This window comes from Dama dama, chromosome 20 (assembly GCF_033118175.1).
Source record: "Dama dama isolate Ldn47 chromosome 20, ASM3311817v1, whole genome shotgun sequence".
NCBI classification, from domain to species: Eukaryota; Metazoa; Chordata; class Mammalia; order Artiodactyla; family Cervidae; genus Dama; species Dama dama.
Genome location: NC_083700.1, coordinates 11969261 through 11986274, shown reverse-complemented (window position 1 = coordinate 11986274; position 17014 = coordinate 11969261). Strand labels below are relative to the sequence as shown.

Sequence of the window (17014 nt, the reverse complement as noted above, 5' to 3'; positions counted from 1 at the left end):
AATGGAGACATGTCAAAAGAACAAAGGAGGCAGACAAATGCAGTTCCTGTTTGCCAATTCTATGATGATTTGAACATCAACATAAATAATGTCAGTAGTATATTACATTGTCTCATAGTATCTATATTATCTAAATAGTGTCTCTTTCTTACAGAATATCAGTCTAGAGGAGGGATGATGGAGTTAGGAAATAATCAATGGGCTCTAAAACTAGAGGGTGAAAGTTTGATGAAGAATAGGATATTAATTTCAATATATCACTCTATAAATTATAAATATAAAAAGGTAAAATAATAATTTTACAATGGAGAAACCTGGTGGACACTATCTTAAATTAGCTTCACTAATATTAGGATAAATTGACATCACGTGGTTCCTGGTATGGTGTATTAAGAATGATACATCACTGGTGATATTCTTGTTAAAAATTCAAAATTTAAATCTAGATATGAAGGAAATTAAATAAAAGTAAGTACAAATAAGGGGAAGAAGTGAAACAGAATTGAATATGAGTGCATGGAAAAATGACTCACTCTTTAGATGAACACTGAAAATGAAGAGACATTCTATAAAATATCTGGCATATAGCTTTCAAAAGTACTAAGGTCTACGAAAGACAAAGAAAAGCAAAGTACTGTTTTAGATCAAAAGGCACTAGAGAAACAGATGCAAAGGATAATCTTAGAATGGATCTTAAACTGCAAAACAATTTAACTATAAAGGACATTATAAGATAATAAGGTAACTGAAATATGATTTGCAAATTATACAATAGTATTGCACTTGATATTAATATATGTGTATGGGTCTCTGTATAGATATATAATATACACTGATTTTTAATAATTATATTATTACAATGGTTACATAGAAGAATGTGCTTCTTCTTGGGAAATACACACTAAAATATTTAGGATTAAAATGATACAATGGCTTAAGCTTACTCTCAAGTGATTTGGAAAAAAATTATATGGATAGGTGAAAGAGAGAGAGAGTGATACAGTGATACAGTGAATGGGACAAAATGTGAAAAGTTGGGATATCTGAACAAAAGACATTTAGGAGTTTTGGCAATACTGTAACTTTTCTGTAAGTTTGAAATTGTATCTTTAAAAAGTTTTAAAAAGCTTAAAAAAACACATGAAAAAGTTATTAAAATATCTTTAAAGATATTTGTGCAGGAAAGGGTCAATTCAGCAGGCCTGGGCAGCTCAAACCCTGCACATTCCCAAGAAAAGCTTGTGTTTAGGACTGGCCATTGGCCAGCTCTTGGGAGATGAGCTCTTATCTCTTGAATTATTCTGCTTGATAAATATTTTAGCAAGTCAAAGGCCTTGAACCAAATGATATCTGTTTGATCAGATCATTTATGCTAATAATGTGTTTTATGGTGAACACCTGTTTTTGCTCTGAAGGGCTGGCATCAGTGCCTGAGGTCCACAGATGCCTAACGTGACTGACTCCTGATAAAAAACCTGACATCAAGGCTCAGGTGAGTTCTCCTGCTGACAACTCTCTGCACCTATGGACACTCTGCCCTGTTGCTGGGGAAGTCCCTCATGCCCACACGCTTCTCCTAGGGGAGGACACTTGGAAGTTTTAGGTTTCTCCTGGACTTTGTCCTCATGGACCTTTTCCCTTTGTTAATTTTAATCTGAACCCTTTTGCTGTAATAAACTAGAGCCATGAGTGTAACAGTTTTTCTGTGCCCTGTGAATCATTCTAAGAGTATCATCTAGCTCAATGGTGATCCTGAAGACCCCCAACAAAAATTAAAGACACTTAAATAAGTGGAAAGAGAGCCTATACCAGTACATCCCTAATGATTTTTAAATTTAATGTGATTCCAAAAATGTGATCTAAAATAAAATTTGTATGAAAAAGCAAAGCTACAACTACATAAAAATAAGAGGGGTTGATCTCCCTGAAAACTAAGATTTATTATAACTTTATAGTTGTTAAGATAGTGTAATTTGGGAACAGAGAATTAAACTGACCAATGGAGCATAATAGAGTGGCTAAACTGATCAATGCTTTAAAAGAATTATGATCTATAAAAGAGATAAAATTGTAGATCAGAGAGAAAAGGAAGGATGCTTCAAACAAAGTTGATAGAACAATTGGTTGTCCAGTTTAAAAAAAAAAAAGAGTTTGGACGTCTATCTTACCTCATATATAAAAATCAATTCCAGATGGATTTGAATATGGTTAGTATATTAACAGGCTTAGATGAAAAAAAAAAAAGATTATTCTGACACTGAGGTAGAAATTTCTTTTTTCCAGGGAAATGTGGAAGTGCTAACAAAAAGAGACAAGAATTAAATTTGACTCCATTAAAATAATTTTTGTTCAATAAAAGGCACCATAAAAAATGAAAAGACAAATCACAAAATGGTAGCAAATATTTGCATAACACATTAAGGACAAGAGTTGGTGTCCAGAGTACATATAAAGCTGCTACCAGTTGAATAAGAAAAATACACACAAGCCAGTCGAAAAGTGGTCAAAGGCATGAATTAGTGTTTTGCAGAAGACAAAACAGACATAACCAACAAACGTTGTAAGCTCTTCAATCTCTTGTTGTTCAGGAAAATGTAAATTAAAACCAAAACTATGTCACACCCACTAGTTTGACAGAAATTAACAAGTCTAATAACAAGTGCTTAGAAGGATGTAGATCAACTGGAACTTTCTTATTCTTTGCTTGCCATAGTGTACAACCATAACAAAATTCCATTTAGCATTATTTTGTAAAGTAGAAACATTTTATATCCCATGAGCTAGTAATTCATCTAAAAGATATAAACCTTAGAGGAACTTTTGCACACTTGTTCAATAAAGTGTGTATTAAAGTATTTGAAGCATTATAATTTATAAAAACAAAAATCTGGAAACTATTCCATTATTCCCATACTAGTAGGATGGATAACAAACATTGTGGTCTATTCACATGATGGAATAGTATAAGGTGGTTAAATTAATAAACTGCAGCTCTATTCTGGATCTTAGAAAAAGGACAGTGAATTTTTTAAAAAGCAAGTCTCAGAAAACTATACACAATGTATCATTTTTATAAAGCTCAAAAACAGATAACTAAAAAATGTACTGTTTAAACACATATAGATATATAATAAAGGTATAAAATAAATGAGACAGAAATAACCATAAAAACCAGGATAGTAGTCATTGTTGGGGGTGAGAGTGGGGATGGGGGATGAAGTACAAACAGATAAGGAAGGAAAAATGAGAAATATCTGAGTGGAGTTCTTGAGTAGTGTGTTTTCAAATGTATATTTTATTGTTATGCATCTCAACTTACATATTTTAAACATAGTGTTTTGTAAGTATAAAGCATTCTAGTAACATTATAGGAAATAAATTTTTTGGATAAAGAAAAATCATAACATACACCAAGGCTACATGTGGTCACAAAAACTTATAGGCAAATTGCAAGCAGTAGCTTCAAAGTCTTCTTGTCAGCCTAACCAGAGTTTTGTTAACTTTGCTGTTGTTTGGAACACTTTTTTGGCTTTCCAGTTGTCATCTAACTCACTAAATATATATCTCTTTTATTTTCTAACTCACATTAATGTCCTCTTAAATTTCTAATTAGCAGGAGATCTAGGATTTCCCTTTTTTAGAGGGGAGGGTGTTCACATTTTCCCTTAATTTTTCCAAGAATCCCTGGAACTTAAGCATTTCAAAAAGAGAGGTCAGGTTTACAGAAATACCTAAGAAGGCAGATCCTGGAGTTTGGTTAGTCTAATTTTTACTTTGTCTCCTGTTTTCCTTTGAGGACAATGAGTCTAAACTGTTTGAGAGAAGATCCTGGTCATTTGCTAACACTGTAGCAGACAGTATTTTCAAAAACTGGACATACTATCTCCCACTCCATATGTTCTTCTGTTAATATGCTGCACCCCCATTAAAAAGCAAAGTCTCTACCCCTTCCCTTGAGACTAGGTGGGTCTCTGTGATTGCCTGGACCAATGTGATGGCAAGAAAGTCATGCTGTGACATCCTGACCTCTGAGACCAGGGCATAAAGGATTATACAGCTTCTGTTGGGTTATTCATCTTGGGGTGCTTGCTCTTGAAATCCAGAGCACAGACTGTGAGGAAGTCCAGGCTCAACAGCCAGTATCGACTGATTGACATGTGAGAAAGCAAACCCCTGCCACCTCCTGACCACAGCTACACAGGAAACCCAGGGTGAGGATGACCCGATTGAGATCTGTCTCCCAGAGACGGTGATGGTGGAATGTTGTTGCTTTATGACACTAAGTTCATGTAATTTGCTATGCTACTAACGGGAACATCAAAGTTTCAGTACAAGCAACCAAAGATGTGGACAACTACAGCCATGCATGTGGACAAGCTTACCCATTCAACTCTAGGCTGAGGTTAAGGCACCCAGGGACATAGCTCTTCCTTATCTCAGCCCTTTGGCTGTTCACACAGCCATCCCTGGAGAGACCTGTTGACCAGGAGTCAGAGGTTGTTGGCCATCGACCTCCTAACAGACCCCTAACCACTGTCCTCCTTCCTCTCCTGGCTATTTGTAAACCTGTTAGATTTCTTTTTCAACTCTTAAAACAAGTTGGTGTCTTAAAAAAGACACCTCCTCTGGAAAAGGTCACTAGTGCATCCTCCAACAACACAGTCTCCTAATTTTTCATAGAGAGCCCAGACTGTAACAGGACAAAGTTCTCCCCAACCTAATTGTGTGTTATGCATGCACGTTCAGTCGCTTGAGTCGTGTCTGACTCTTTGTGATCCCATGGACTGTAGCCCACTAGGCTCTTCTGTCCATGGGATTTTCCAGGTAGGAATACTGTTGCGGGTTGCCATTTTCACCTCCAGGGAATCTTCTTAACTCAAAGATCGAACCTATGACTCCTGCAGCTCCCGCATTGGCAGACGAATACCACTGTGCCATCTGGGAAGCCTGTTGGTGTTACTACAGCTGTTTTCATTGTCTCCTGTGAAAGAGGTTTTCTACCTGCTTCCCACTTGAAGCAGGGAGGCTCTTTATGCATCAGTGCTGGCTTGTGTCTCTGGTGATAACTGGAGTGACAAACTGGCTTTTCTCTCAGTAGGGCAGAGGAAAAAAAAAACACCCAAGTTTAATCAGAGGAGTGGCCCCCAAATGGAAGACTAGCCAATCATAGTTTAACTCCAAAACATTAAAGGCTACAATGGATATGAAGATACCACTCAGCAGCAAACAGCCAGGAAAAGAAGTTGAGATGTTAACTTCCTTAATGATATTTAATGAAAAATTTTGAGTTTTTTTTTTTTAAAGAAATCCTAATTTGGCTAGAATTTCCTCTTCTTATGTTTCCGAAACAGATAAGGATAAAAGCCAGTTTTACAAGCATCTTAATGTTTTGTATAAACTTTTCTGTTTGTAGTTTTCTAAACCTAAAAGCTACCACAAATTCAGTAGAGAAGGAGAAGAAGGAATACAAAATAATCTCCTCCAAAATAAAAAAAACAAACCAAAACCAAGTACAAGGGATGTTGATCAGATATGAAGGCAGGCACTTCATTTTTGGCCATGTGTGTAAAAATTAACTTAGTGGAGAGTTGTCAGGATCTGGCCATGAGATAGGTAAGGGTACATTTTATTAAATTAACCAAACAAGGAGTCCATTAGACTGAGGGGGCAATTGAATGTGAACAAACAAACCTTGGAAATAAATGCCTCCAGGTTACGAAGTCAAAGCCTCAGGAAACTGATCACAAACAGCCAACCATGTTTTAAGCTACAGACAGTCAATACTTTTACTTCGCTTCTGCCGTTTTTTTCTAAGAGTTTTTTTTTATTTTTATTTTTTTAATTTGAGGATAATTATTTCACAGTATTGTGGTGGCTTTTGCCATACATCAATATGAATCAGCATAGGCATATGAATCAGAATAGCCATACATGTGTCCCCTCCACCCTGAACGCCCCTCCCATCTCCCTCCCCGCCCTATCCCTCCAGGTTGTTACAGAACATTGGCTTTGAGTGGCCTGCATCTACATCAAATTCCCACTGGTTATCTGTTTTACATATGGTAATGTATATATCTCAATGCTATTCTCTCAAATGCTCCTATCCTCCTTTTCTGCCACTGAGTCCAAAAGTCTGTTCTTTACATATGTGTCTCCTTTGCTGCCCTACACAGAGGATTGTCAGTAACATATTTCTAGATTCCACATATATGCGTTCAGCTCAGATCAGTCGCTCAGTCATGTCCAACTCTTTGTGACCCCATAACTGCAGCATGCCAGGCCTCCCTGTCCATCACCAGCTCCCTGAGTTTACCCAAGCTCATGTCCATTGAGTTGGTGATGCCATCTAACCATCTCATCCTCTGTCGTCCCCTTCTCCTCCTGCCTGCAATCTTTCCCAACATCAGGGTCTTTTCAAATGAGTCAGCTCTTCGCATCAGGTGGCCAAAACATTGGAATTTCAGCTTCAACATCAGTCCTTCCAAAGAACACCCAAGACTGATCTCCTTTAGGATGGACTGGTTGGATCTCCTTGCAGTCCAAGGGACTCTCAAGAGTCTTCTCCAACACCACAGTTCAGAAGCATCAATTTTTCGGCACTCAGCTTTCTGTATAGTCCAACTCTCACATCCATACATGACTACTGGAAAAACCATAGCCTTGACTAGACAGACCTTTGTTGACAAAGTAATGTCTATACTTTTTAATATTCTGTCTAGGTTGGTCATAACTTTTCTTCCAAGGAGTAAGCGTCTTTTAATTTCATGGCTACAATCACCATCTGCAGTGATTTTGGAGCTGAAAAAAATAAATTCAGCCACTGTTTCCCCCATCTATTTGCCATGAAGTGATGGGACAAGATGCCATGATCTTAGTTTTCTGAATGTTGTGCTTTAAGTCAACTTTTTCACTCTCCTCTTTCATTTTCATCAAGAGGCTCTTTAGTTCTTCTTCACTTTCTACCATAAGAGTGGTGTCATCTGCATATCTGAGGTTATTGATATTTCTCCCAGCTTGTGCTTCCTCCAGCCCAGCGTTTCTCATGATGTACTCTGCATAGAAGTTAAATAAGCAGGGTGACAATATACAGCCTTGATGTACTCCTTTTCCTATTGGGAACCAGTCTGTTGTTCCACATCCAGTTCTGACTTTCGTTCCCTCACCTCCATACAGGTTTCTCAAGAGGCAAGTCAGGTGGTCTGGTATTCCCATCTCTTGAAGAATTTTCCACAGTTTATTGTGATCCACACAGTCAAAGGCTTTGGCATAGTCAATAAAGTAGAAATAGATGTTTTTCTGGAACTCTTGCTTTTTCGTTGATCCAGCGGATGTTAGCAATTTGATCTCTGGTTCCTCTGCCTTTTCTAAAGCCAGCTTGAACATCTGGAATTTCATGGTTCATGTATTGTTGAAGCCTGGCTTGAAGAATTTTGAGCATTACTTTACTAGCGTGTGAGATGAGTGCAATTGTATGGTAGTTTGAGCATTCTTTGGCATTGCCTTTCTTTGGGATTGGAATGAAAACTGACCTTTTCCAGTCCTGTGGCCACTGCTGAGTTTTCCAAATTTGCTGACATATTGAATGCAGTTCTTTCACAGCATCATCTTGTAGGATTTGAAATAGCTCAACTGGAATTCCATCCCTCCACTAGCTTTGTTGGTAGTGATGCTTTCTAAGGCCCACTTGACTTCACATTCCAGGATGTCTGGCTCTAGATGAGTGATCACACCATCATGATTATCTGGGTCATGAAGATCTTTTTTGTATAGTTCTTCTGTGTATTCCTGCCACTTCTTCTTAATATCTTCTACCATTTCTGTCCTTTATTGAGTCCATCTTTGCTTGAAATATTCCCTTGGTATCTCTAATTTTCTTGAAGAGATCTTTAGTCTTTCCTATTCTATTGTTTTCCTCTATTTCTTTGCAGTGATCACTGAGGAAGGCTTTTTTTTTTTTTTATTTCTCCTTGCTATTCTTTGGAACTCTGCATTCAAATGGGTATATCCATATATGAATTAATATGCACTATTTCTCTTTCTCTTTCTGACTTCACTCTGTACAATAGGCTCAAGGTTCATCCAATAGCAAATGAAACAGCTGACAAAGAATTAATTTCCAAAATATACAAGCAGCTCTTATAGATTAATACCAAAAAAATGAAAAAAAAAATCAATCAAAAAGTGGGGAGAAAACCTAAACAGACATTTCTCCAAAGAAGACATACAGATGGCTAATGGACACATGAAAAGACTCTCAGCATCACTCATTATTAGAGAAATGCAAATCAAAACCACAATGAGCTATCTCACACTGGTCAGAATGGCCCATCATCAAAAAGTCTACAAACAATAAATGCTGGGAAGAGTGAGAAGGAAAGGGAACATTCTTATATTGTTGATGGGAATGCAAACTGATACAACCACTATAGAAAACAGTATGGAGATTCCTTAGAAAACTAGAAATAAAACTACCATACAACCCAGAAATCCCACTACTGGGCATATACCCTGAGGAAATCAGAATTAAAAAAGACACATGTACCTCAATGTTCATTACAGCACTGTTTACAACAGCTAGAACATGAAAGCAACCAAGTTGTCCATTGGCAGATGAACAGATAAGGAAACTGTCGTATGTATACACAGTAGAATATTACTCAGCTATGAAAAAGAACACATTTGAGTCAGTTCTAATGAGGTGGATGAATCTGTCTTTTCTTTATAGAAGTTTCTCCCCAGGTTCCTGGTAACAGAGTACCCCTAACTACTTTTGGTTTGGCACTATCTAATTTGAATAGAATTTTGCTCAAATAAATACTTAAAATTTTTAATATATATTGGTTTGTCTTTTACCAACAGAAAAGATGAAAATGGTGAGAATAATATGCTCTTAAGGATAGAAAAGTGTTTCCATGATGGCTTGGGGGTAAAGAATCTGCCTGCCAATGCAGGAGATACAGGTTCAATCCCTGGGTTGGGAAGATCCTCTGGAGAAGGAAATGCCAACCTACTCCAGTATTCTTGTCTGGGAAATCCCATGAACAGAGGAGCCTGGTAGGTTACAGACTAGAGGGTCACAAGTGTCAGATACGACTTAGCCACTAAACAAACAAAAAAGCAAAGAGGAAGAAAAATGCCTGGATTGGGGTGGGGAAACTAGTGTGGAGGTTACTCCAGGCTGGGCTTGTAAAGTCCTGTGTATTTAACTGTTTTCTTGGACAACCCCATGGGATGAAATCTTGGCTCAGATTTCTTTAGACATGCACAGTGGTCTCCTGGCCTTCAGAGAAGTCTCTGCTGTCTATTGAGTTTTGGTCTCCTATTTCTAAACCCCCACAATAGGACAGAAACAATAGCCAGATTGATGGCTTCAGTTCCAGAAAAGAAGAGGAAGGGGAAACAACAACAACAGCAACAACCCAGCTTCTGACAACCAAGGAGACTACAGGGAGAGGTGTATAGTTTCCTGGAATCTAAGACAGAAGCTCTTCGCTCTTCACTAGAACTCACATGGGCTTTGTAACCATGGTTTTTCAAGGCCCAACTATATAAAAATAGAATATTTATTTAAAAAAAAAAAACACCTGATAAATAAGCCACTGCTGTTTCTACTTGCAGTGCAAAATGCCATGAGACTCCCAAAGCACAAATCCATAAAATCTGGTAAATGAGCCCTCTAATTATCAAGGCCCCTGGGCACCCATTGTTTGCTTCCTTCTAGCCCCAAGGTGACTCTCGAGGGTGCACACGGACTTGCACCCAGAAACCTTGAGAGATGAGCCCTAAAGAGCCTTTCTTGGGTGTCAAAAGTTCCTCCTCCAGCTGGAGAAATATCTAGTATCCCAGTAAATTTCCTTCTACCTCCCTCCCTGGAAGAGCTCTGAAGCAGGTGGAAAGACTGCATTTAGGTGCCTTTTTCTCACAACCTTGATTTGTGAGTACTTGTGACCAATGGGCCACATCTCTGATTTCCACCCCTCCCCCCCCCCCCCCCCATTTTTTTGTTGGGCCACAAATTTGCAGGAAGAAAAGTAAGTTAGATTTTGGAAAAGACATCAGGGATTTACAGAGGGAGCCACTGAGGAATAAAATAGATGTAAAAGTTTTATTGAGGGCTTCCCTTGAAGCTCAGTTGGTAAAAAATCTGCCTGCCGTGTAGGAGACCTGCATCTGATTCCTGGGTCGGGAAGATCCCCTCGGGAAGGAAATGGCAATCCATTCCAATATTCTTGCCTGGAGAATCCCATGAACAGAGGAGCCTGGCAGGTTACAGTCCATGGGGTCACAAGAGTCGGACATGACTTAGCAAATCAACCACCAAGGGTTTTATTGATGTTAAAGGGTGAAATTATATCAAGCTGGAAAGGGTCCAGGTGTGTATGAATTTTTGTGTTTTTTTTTATCCTTAATTTACCACTTTGAAAGACCATCTGCTAAGCCTAAGGAATCATGACTTCCAGGATTAAAGAGTATCTTGACTAATACAGTAATGTGTGGCTCTGCCACTTAGCAGCTATGTTTCCTTGTCTATATCTTGTCTTCAGACAATTCATAATCCACATAGGCACTTTTTATAAAGCCTCATGGAATAGATTTACAGTTACCTACTGCAATATACACATCAAGGCCAAAAAACTTTCCATGCTATGAAATGGTCCCTGATAGCTAACAAAAATTTTGTTCTTTTTTCAACTTCATACTGTATCCTTTCATATCATGCTCTGAAGAGCTGAAGCACAACTGTGCAACAACCCCTTAAAAATACCATTTTGTAGATGTCCTTTATTTAAAATGGTATATTTCTGGTGGACTATATTAATCTTAAAATCATTAAAGAAGCTTGCCATTGAAATTTACCCAATAGTAAGTCATTTTTGTGTTGCTAATTTGCTTTACTTCCAGCAAAATGCACTTTTCCAACAACTCCATGCTTTCTATTATTAAATTTGTTTTTATAGCTAACCTGTTACATAATTACAAGTAGTTTAGTAATAGGGTAAAGCCAACTAGAAAAGTTTCACTACCAGTCTATTTTCCAACTAGATGTTCACAGAGTCATGCTTTCTTCTAGTTATAATTCCAGTGTCAAAATTTAGCCTAGTTCATTAGTTGTTTGTTGCTTTCATGGGCATAGACAGAAGAACAAAGAGACAGAGGTTATAAACATTGAATACTCCTCTTCTTTGAAGAAGACCTCACTATGGTACCCTAACACTCTGTTTCCTAAGAGGTAATTTGTTTGATGGACCAGTGACTTGTAATGATTCCACCAGCAAACACTTGTGCCCTACACTGCAGTGATCACACTAGTAACACAAAGTTGGAATACATGGTCCCTACTCTCAAAGACTGTATAATGTAGCCATGATGGGGGCTATTGTATCTGTGATACAATTTTGTAGTAGAAAGAACAATGGACACAGGATCAGAAGACATGTATTCAAATACTGATTTTCATCCTTTGACAACTGTGTGTCCACAATTTCCTAAATAGAGCTGATCCTCAGTCTCTCCTGAAGAGAAACAATAATTCTTGCCCTCCCTGCTCCACTGGATGGTGATGAAATTAAATAATGCTTGTGAACATGTTTTGTAATCACATAGGCACTATAGTTCTTTCAACACAAAAGAACCAGCATACACATGTCCTACATGTACAAGGACATGGATTTGGGGAGGGGGAGGGAGGGAGGGAAGAGAGAGAGAGAAAGGATTTTAGAGGTCATGAGCTTTGTGTGGCTTTGACAGCTGAGCAGTGTCTAGGGAAGAGTAGTGTAGGACCAAAGCTGAGAGGAATAGGACCTCGGAGTTCAAAGACTCAAATGAAAAGGCAGTGTGTAAACCATAGTGACAAGACCTCTACCTTAAACCCTAGACACTCAGGAATTAGGAGGTATCCACAGAGCCTAGAGGGGTTTCCCAGGTGGCACCAGTATTCTCAGGGTTAGTCACTCAGTCATGTCTTTGTGACCCCCATGGACTGTAGCCTTCCAGGATCCTCTGTCCATGGGATTCTCCAGGCAAGAATACTGGAGTGGGTTGCCATTCCCTTCTCCAGGGGATTCCCAAGGATAGAACATGGGTCTCCTGCATTGCAGGCAGATTCTTTACCATCTGAGTCAGTAGGGAAGCCCCAAAGAATCCGACTGACAGTGCAAGAGTTGTGGATTCGATCCCTGGGTCAGGAAGATCCCCTAGAGAAGGAAGTGGCAACCTGCTCTGGTATTCTTGCTTGGGAAATTTCACGCACAGAGGACCCTGCTGGGCTATAGTCCATGGGGGTCACAAAGAGTCGGACATGGAGCGTACATGGAGCCTAGAGCTCTGCCTGACACCACTGAACTTGAATGGATTCAATAATTGTTCAAATTCTAAGTATGATACTTAGTTTAAAATGTTTCTACCAACAATTCTGTGATAATGTTATCACCACTGTGTTAATATAAAGGTAAGGAAATTGGTCTTAGATATGTTAATTCTTTGCCCAAGACAAGTTAGTGTATGATAGAAGTAGGGTATGAGTCTATACCATTTGACCCTGAAAGTCACACACTTTAGTGAGAAAAGAACATTTCTCCCCTGTCTACTCCCAAAAGAAATGAGCATGAGTGTGGCTATAAATCAGCAGAAACCTGAAGTAGATTAAACAAAAGAATCTGCCCAGCCTGCTAATAACAGAAATCAACCAACTAGGCTCCTTATAGAATTTTTTACTTTCTTAGATGCCATCTATGACTTAATGAAGAAAGAGAATCACACTCTGGTGAGTGAGTTTACTTTCCAGGGTTTCTCCAGCTTCTGTGAGCACCAGTTCACCCTCTTTATCATGTTTTTTGCACTGTACGTATTAACCCTGGCAGGCAATATCATCACTGTGACCGTCATTAGCCTTGACCGCCACCTCCACACCCCCATGTATTTCTTCCTCAGCATGCTGTCAGCTTCAGAGATCGTGTACACTGTCATCATTATACCCAAGATGCTCTGCAACCTCATAGGCCTGAGTCAGTCCATTTCTTTGGCAGGCTGTGCCACTCAGATGTTCTTCTTCATCACTTTGGCCATCAACAACTGCTTCCTGCTCACAGCGATGGGCTACGACCGCTATGTGGCCATTTGCAATCCCTTGAGGTACACAGTTATCATGAACAGGAGAGTGTGCTTCCAGTTGGTGTGGGGGGCCTGCAGCATCGGGCTGATTGTGGCCACGACACAGGTGACGTCTGTATTCAGGTTACCTTTCTGTGCCACAAAGGTGGCCCACTTCTTCTGTGACATCCGACCTGTGATGAAGCTCTCCTGCGTTGACACGACTGTCAATGAGATCTTGACTTTGCTCATCAGTGTCCTGGTGATCCTGGTTCCCATGGGATTGGTTTTCATTTCCTACATCCTCATCATCTCCACCATCCTTAAAATTGCCTCAGCTGAAGGTCGGAAGAAGGCCTTTGCCACCTGCGCCTCCCACCTCACTGTGGTCATCGTCCACTATGGCTGTGCCTCCATCGCCTACCTCAAGCCCAAGTCAGAGAACACCAAGGATCAGGACCAGCTGATCTCAGTGACCTACACCATCATCACCCCACTACTGAACCCTGTGGTGTACACCCTGAGGAACAAAGAGGCCAAGGATGCTCTGCTCCGGGCCATTGGCAGGAAGCTTTCCTGATAAGATGGGCCTGTTACAAAGAGGGTCTTGGAAGATTCTATAGAGAAGAGAAAGTAAAGCAGTGCCAGCAGCACCTGGAGTGAAAATTCTGGAGCCTACCATGCTGTGGTTGGGTAGAGGAGATAAAAGGATTATAAATCCAGGCCCTGGAGAAAGGGGCTCCGAAGTACAAGCAAGCCTGCATCGGACAAGAGAACATAGATGGTATGGAGAATCAGCATAAGAGAAAGAACTTGATTTGGGGAAGTACACGGGTTGTATGCATAGCCTAGGACAGAATGAGATCAAGATAGTAGAAAGGATTAATGAGGGGAGGCTGCTTCAAGGCAGTACTAAACTTTTAAATACATTCTATAACTCTTTTTCGACATGAAGCTCGCTTTTATCCATTTAGAGTTACAAAGGTTTAACATCCAATTGAAGTCATTGTTTTGTGGGCAATTCAAGTTCCTTGCATCTTAAACACCATAAATAAATGGCTGTCAGTGATAATAAGCATCTATATAATTTATCAACTCCTGAAGTCTAGATCTTTTTCACGTATATGGCCAACCTGGAACTTAAGTTTTCAGGAATATGTAAGAGAAACATTTTTTGAAAATGATTAAAATTCCTTGATAATTTAATCAAAGAGGTAGCACCAAGTAATCTTTGGCATTTATATTTCAAGAATGTACAAGGATTGTTGGTGATAATATATGTAAATAGCTCACCCAGTTAAAAAGAAATAGTATTGCCTTTGGAGATGCTTGCAGAATGGATAAAAGTGGATAGTGAATGGGAGGACAAGAGAGAATCTACAAAAAGGATTAGTCAGGTGAGAGGACTGGAAAGAAGTGGATGGGTAAGGAAAGTGGTTTATGGTAACTTAGTGACTCAAAAAAAAAAGAAAAAGATGTAACCCATCAACTCTATCATTTCAGATCCCCAGGATCTGAATTAATATGCCATCTTTCACTAGTCACCTCCACTTCCAGTGCCCCTCCACGAGCCTGTCATCCAGTTCCACACAGGACACCCAGTGGCTTGTGACTTCTCGCTTACTATCTCGTATTCTCAAGCATTTCTACAGCTTACTGTCACTTCATGGAAATCCCTTACTGCCACCCTCACTGCCTATTCAACCAGAGTGTACTCCTTTTAAAACACCAAACTAAAAGCATCTCCCTTTTATGAACTTTCTAATAAAGAAGAAATCACCTCCTCACTCTCCTACCTCCAAACTCACATATACATTATTATAGAACAAGCATTTCCTATGATGTCTTTAAAAATGAAAGTTTGAAATGAATGCATGATGTCATAACCAGATAAAGTCTTCACTAGGTTTAGTTTAATGTTTCAGTTGTACCAAGTGGTGGCGTTTTCAGAGGCTGTGTTCTCCTTCATGTTACTAATAATCTCAAAAATTAGGACTATGTTCAAATATTGTAAATTCATAAATAGCCCATTGTGGTTCAATCTTACCTACCTCTGAGTATTTTTCAAAATTTATGGTGTAATCCAAGAGAACCCAAAAATAAAGTTACCCACTGTTTGTCAATGGCCTCTCTTACTCAGTAAATACTTTTCAATTTTAGACTGTAGCTTCAAAAATGTTGCTCTGTCCATTCAAGTCTATTAATAACAATCTGTATCTGCAAAGTTAGCTACTGAAAATAGTAGCAAGTAATGTTTAGAGGCCATCAGGGTAAAGTGTATTCACTTTAACATGAACACTGTGAGAAAGAGACTGCATTCTGAGACCTGGCTTTACTTTTTATTCACTTCATATATTTGAATGTTTATTTAGCTTCTCTAAGCCTAAGTTTTCTCTAAAAAGCATGTAGGTGAAACAAATAACATTTTGTAGATGTTTCATCTACAAAACATGTCAGTTTCTCCTGACCAACATGTGAAACAGTAAGTGTGAAAATCCTTTGTAAATAACAAATCAGGGACAAATATTCTTTATTTTTATTGGAGTAAGAAAAGGAATATAATATCTGTAAACTTCTAATTATATCAGAGAGTTCAGGGTCATCCATCTGAGGAGGATACTGCCACAGAGATTTTTTTTTCTTTAACTTTGTATTTTGTACTGGAGTAGAGTCGATTAACAATGTTGTAATGGTTTCAGGTGGACAGTGAAAGGACTGAGCCATAAATACACATGCATCCATTCTCTTCCAAACTCCCCTCCCATCCAGGCTGCCACACAAAATGGAGCAGAGTTCCATGTGATAAACAGTAGGTTCTCATTGGTTATCCATTTTAAATACAGTACTGTGTACAAACCAGAGATATTTATGATTCTGCCTTTCTGTCTGCCTGCTATCACTAATCCCTAGTCCTGGTTCAGGGTCGGTTCTCTTTCCTTAGACATCCTGGAGAATAATAAGGGGAATTCCACTTCTGGATGATTCATCTTCCAGACACATCCCAGTCATTTAGCCTGGTACAGCGTTTCAGAGAGCTCACGAGTACAGAAAGTGATTGTTGCACTTAGCTTCCCCAGACATATGGGCTCCACCCTTCACTTCTCAACTGGTCTCCTTTGCTGGGAAGAGCACAAAATCTTGAGACTTGAATTTAATACACACCTTAACTTTCCCAACTATGTATAACTTTCCCAACTGCGTATTCCTAAGGAAGTAAGGAAATCTTTCCTTATCTACGAAAGGAGGTTATCAATGTCAACCATCTTTCCCATTAGGTTATTGAATCAACTAGAGTAGAATTAACAGTAGAATTGTTGTGGTAACCATAGGAAGTTAATATAATGCATCATTATCCCTATTATTATTGGCTAACATTATCCCTGTATTCTTACCTTTCCAATTTTTCCAGGCCATCATATACTATTTCACTAATTAACTTTTGACTTCTACCTTCCTCCCACTTGTATTTAGGTTCTAATTACTGTTGTATTCTTCCTTAAATGTGCAGGTCATGTATTTGTAGTCTCATTTTAAAAAAACAAAAAACCCTTCTAAACTCTGTATGATTATCTTTCATTAGCAATTTAATGCCTATCTTGCTCTACATCAAAAATGTTCCCTCTTCATTCAGTGAAATTCAAACTCTTTACCATGATCCATCCGTCCCTCAATAGGAAATGCATATTGTAACACAAGCCAGTATGCACGTATACATCTTCTCTGTGTCTCTGTGTATTCACATACAAAGGGAACATTGACAAATAATACTTATCCTTACCACAGGCAGTGCATTCTAATGTTTACATTCTAGCTTGATCTGTCCTATTTCATTTTATTTAAGTAATTTTAGTGGAGAAAGGAGCATCTACAATGTATTTTGAGCAAATACTCAATAATTGAAAGTTAAAATATTCAACTGAAGCCA

General features: G+C 38.8%; 1 protein-coding gene across 1 annotated transcript; it reads left to right on the top strand.

Moving 5' to 3' along the window:
• Positions 1-12739: 12739 nt before the first annotated feature.
• LOC133040068 (olfactory receptor 10J1-like) lies at positions 12740-13669 on the top strand. The gene has a single exon (XM_061119813.1). It carries the CDS (start codon positions 12740-12742, stop codon positions 13667-13669), a length of 930 nt encoding a protein of 309 aa, XP_060975796.1.
• The last annotated feature ends 3345 nt before the right edge of the window (positions 13670-17014 follow it).

Bases quoted from the DNA above. Each gene is read 5' to 3' on its own strand.
- LOC133040068 (XM_061119813.1), top strand. From the start codon at position 12,740: ATGAAGAAAGAGAATCACACTCTGGTGAGTGAGTTTACTTTCCAGGGT.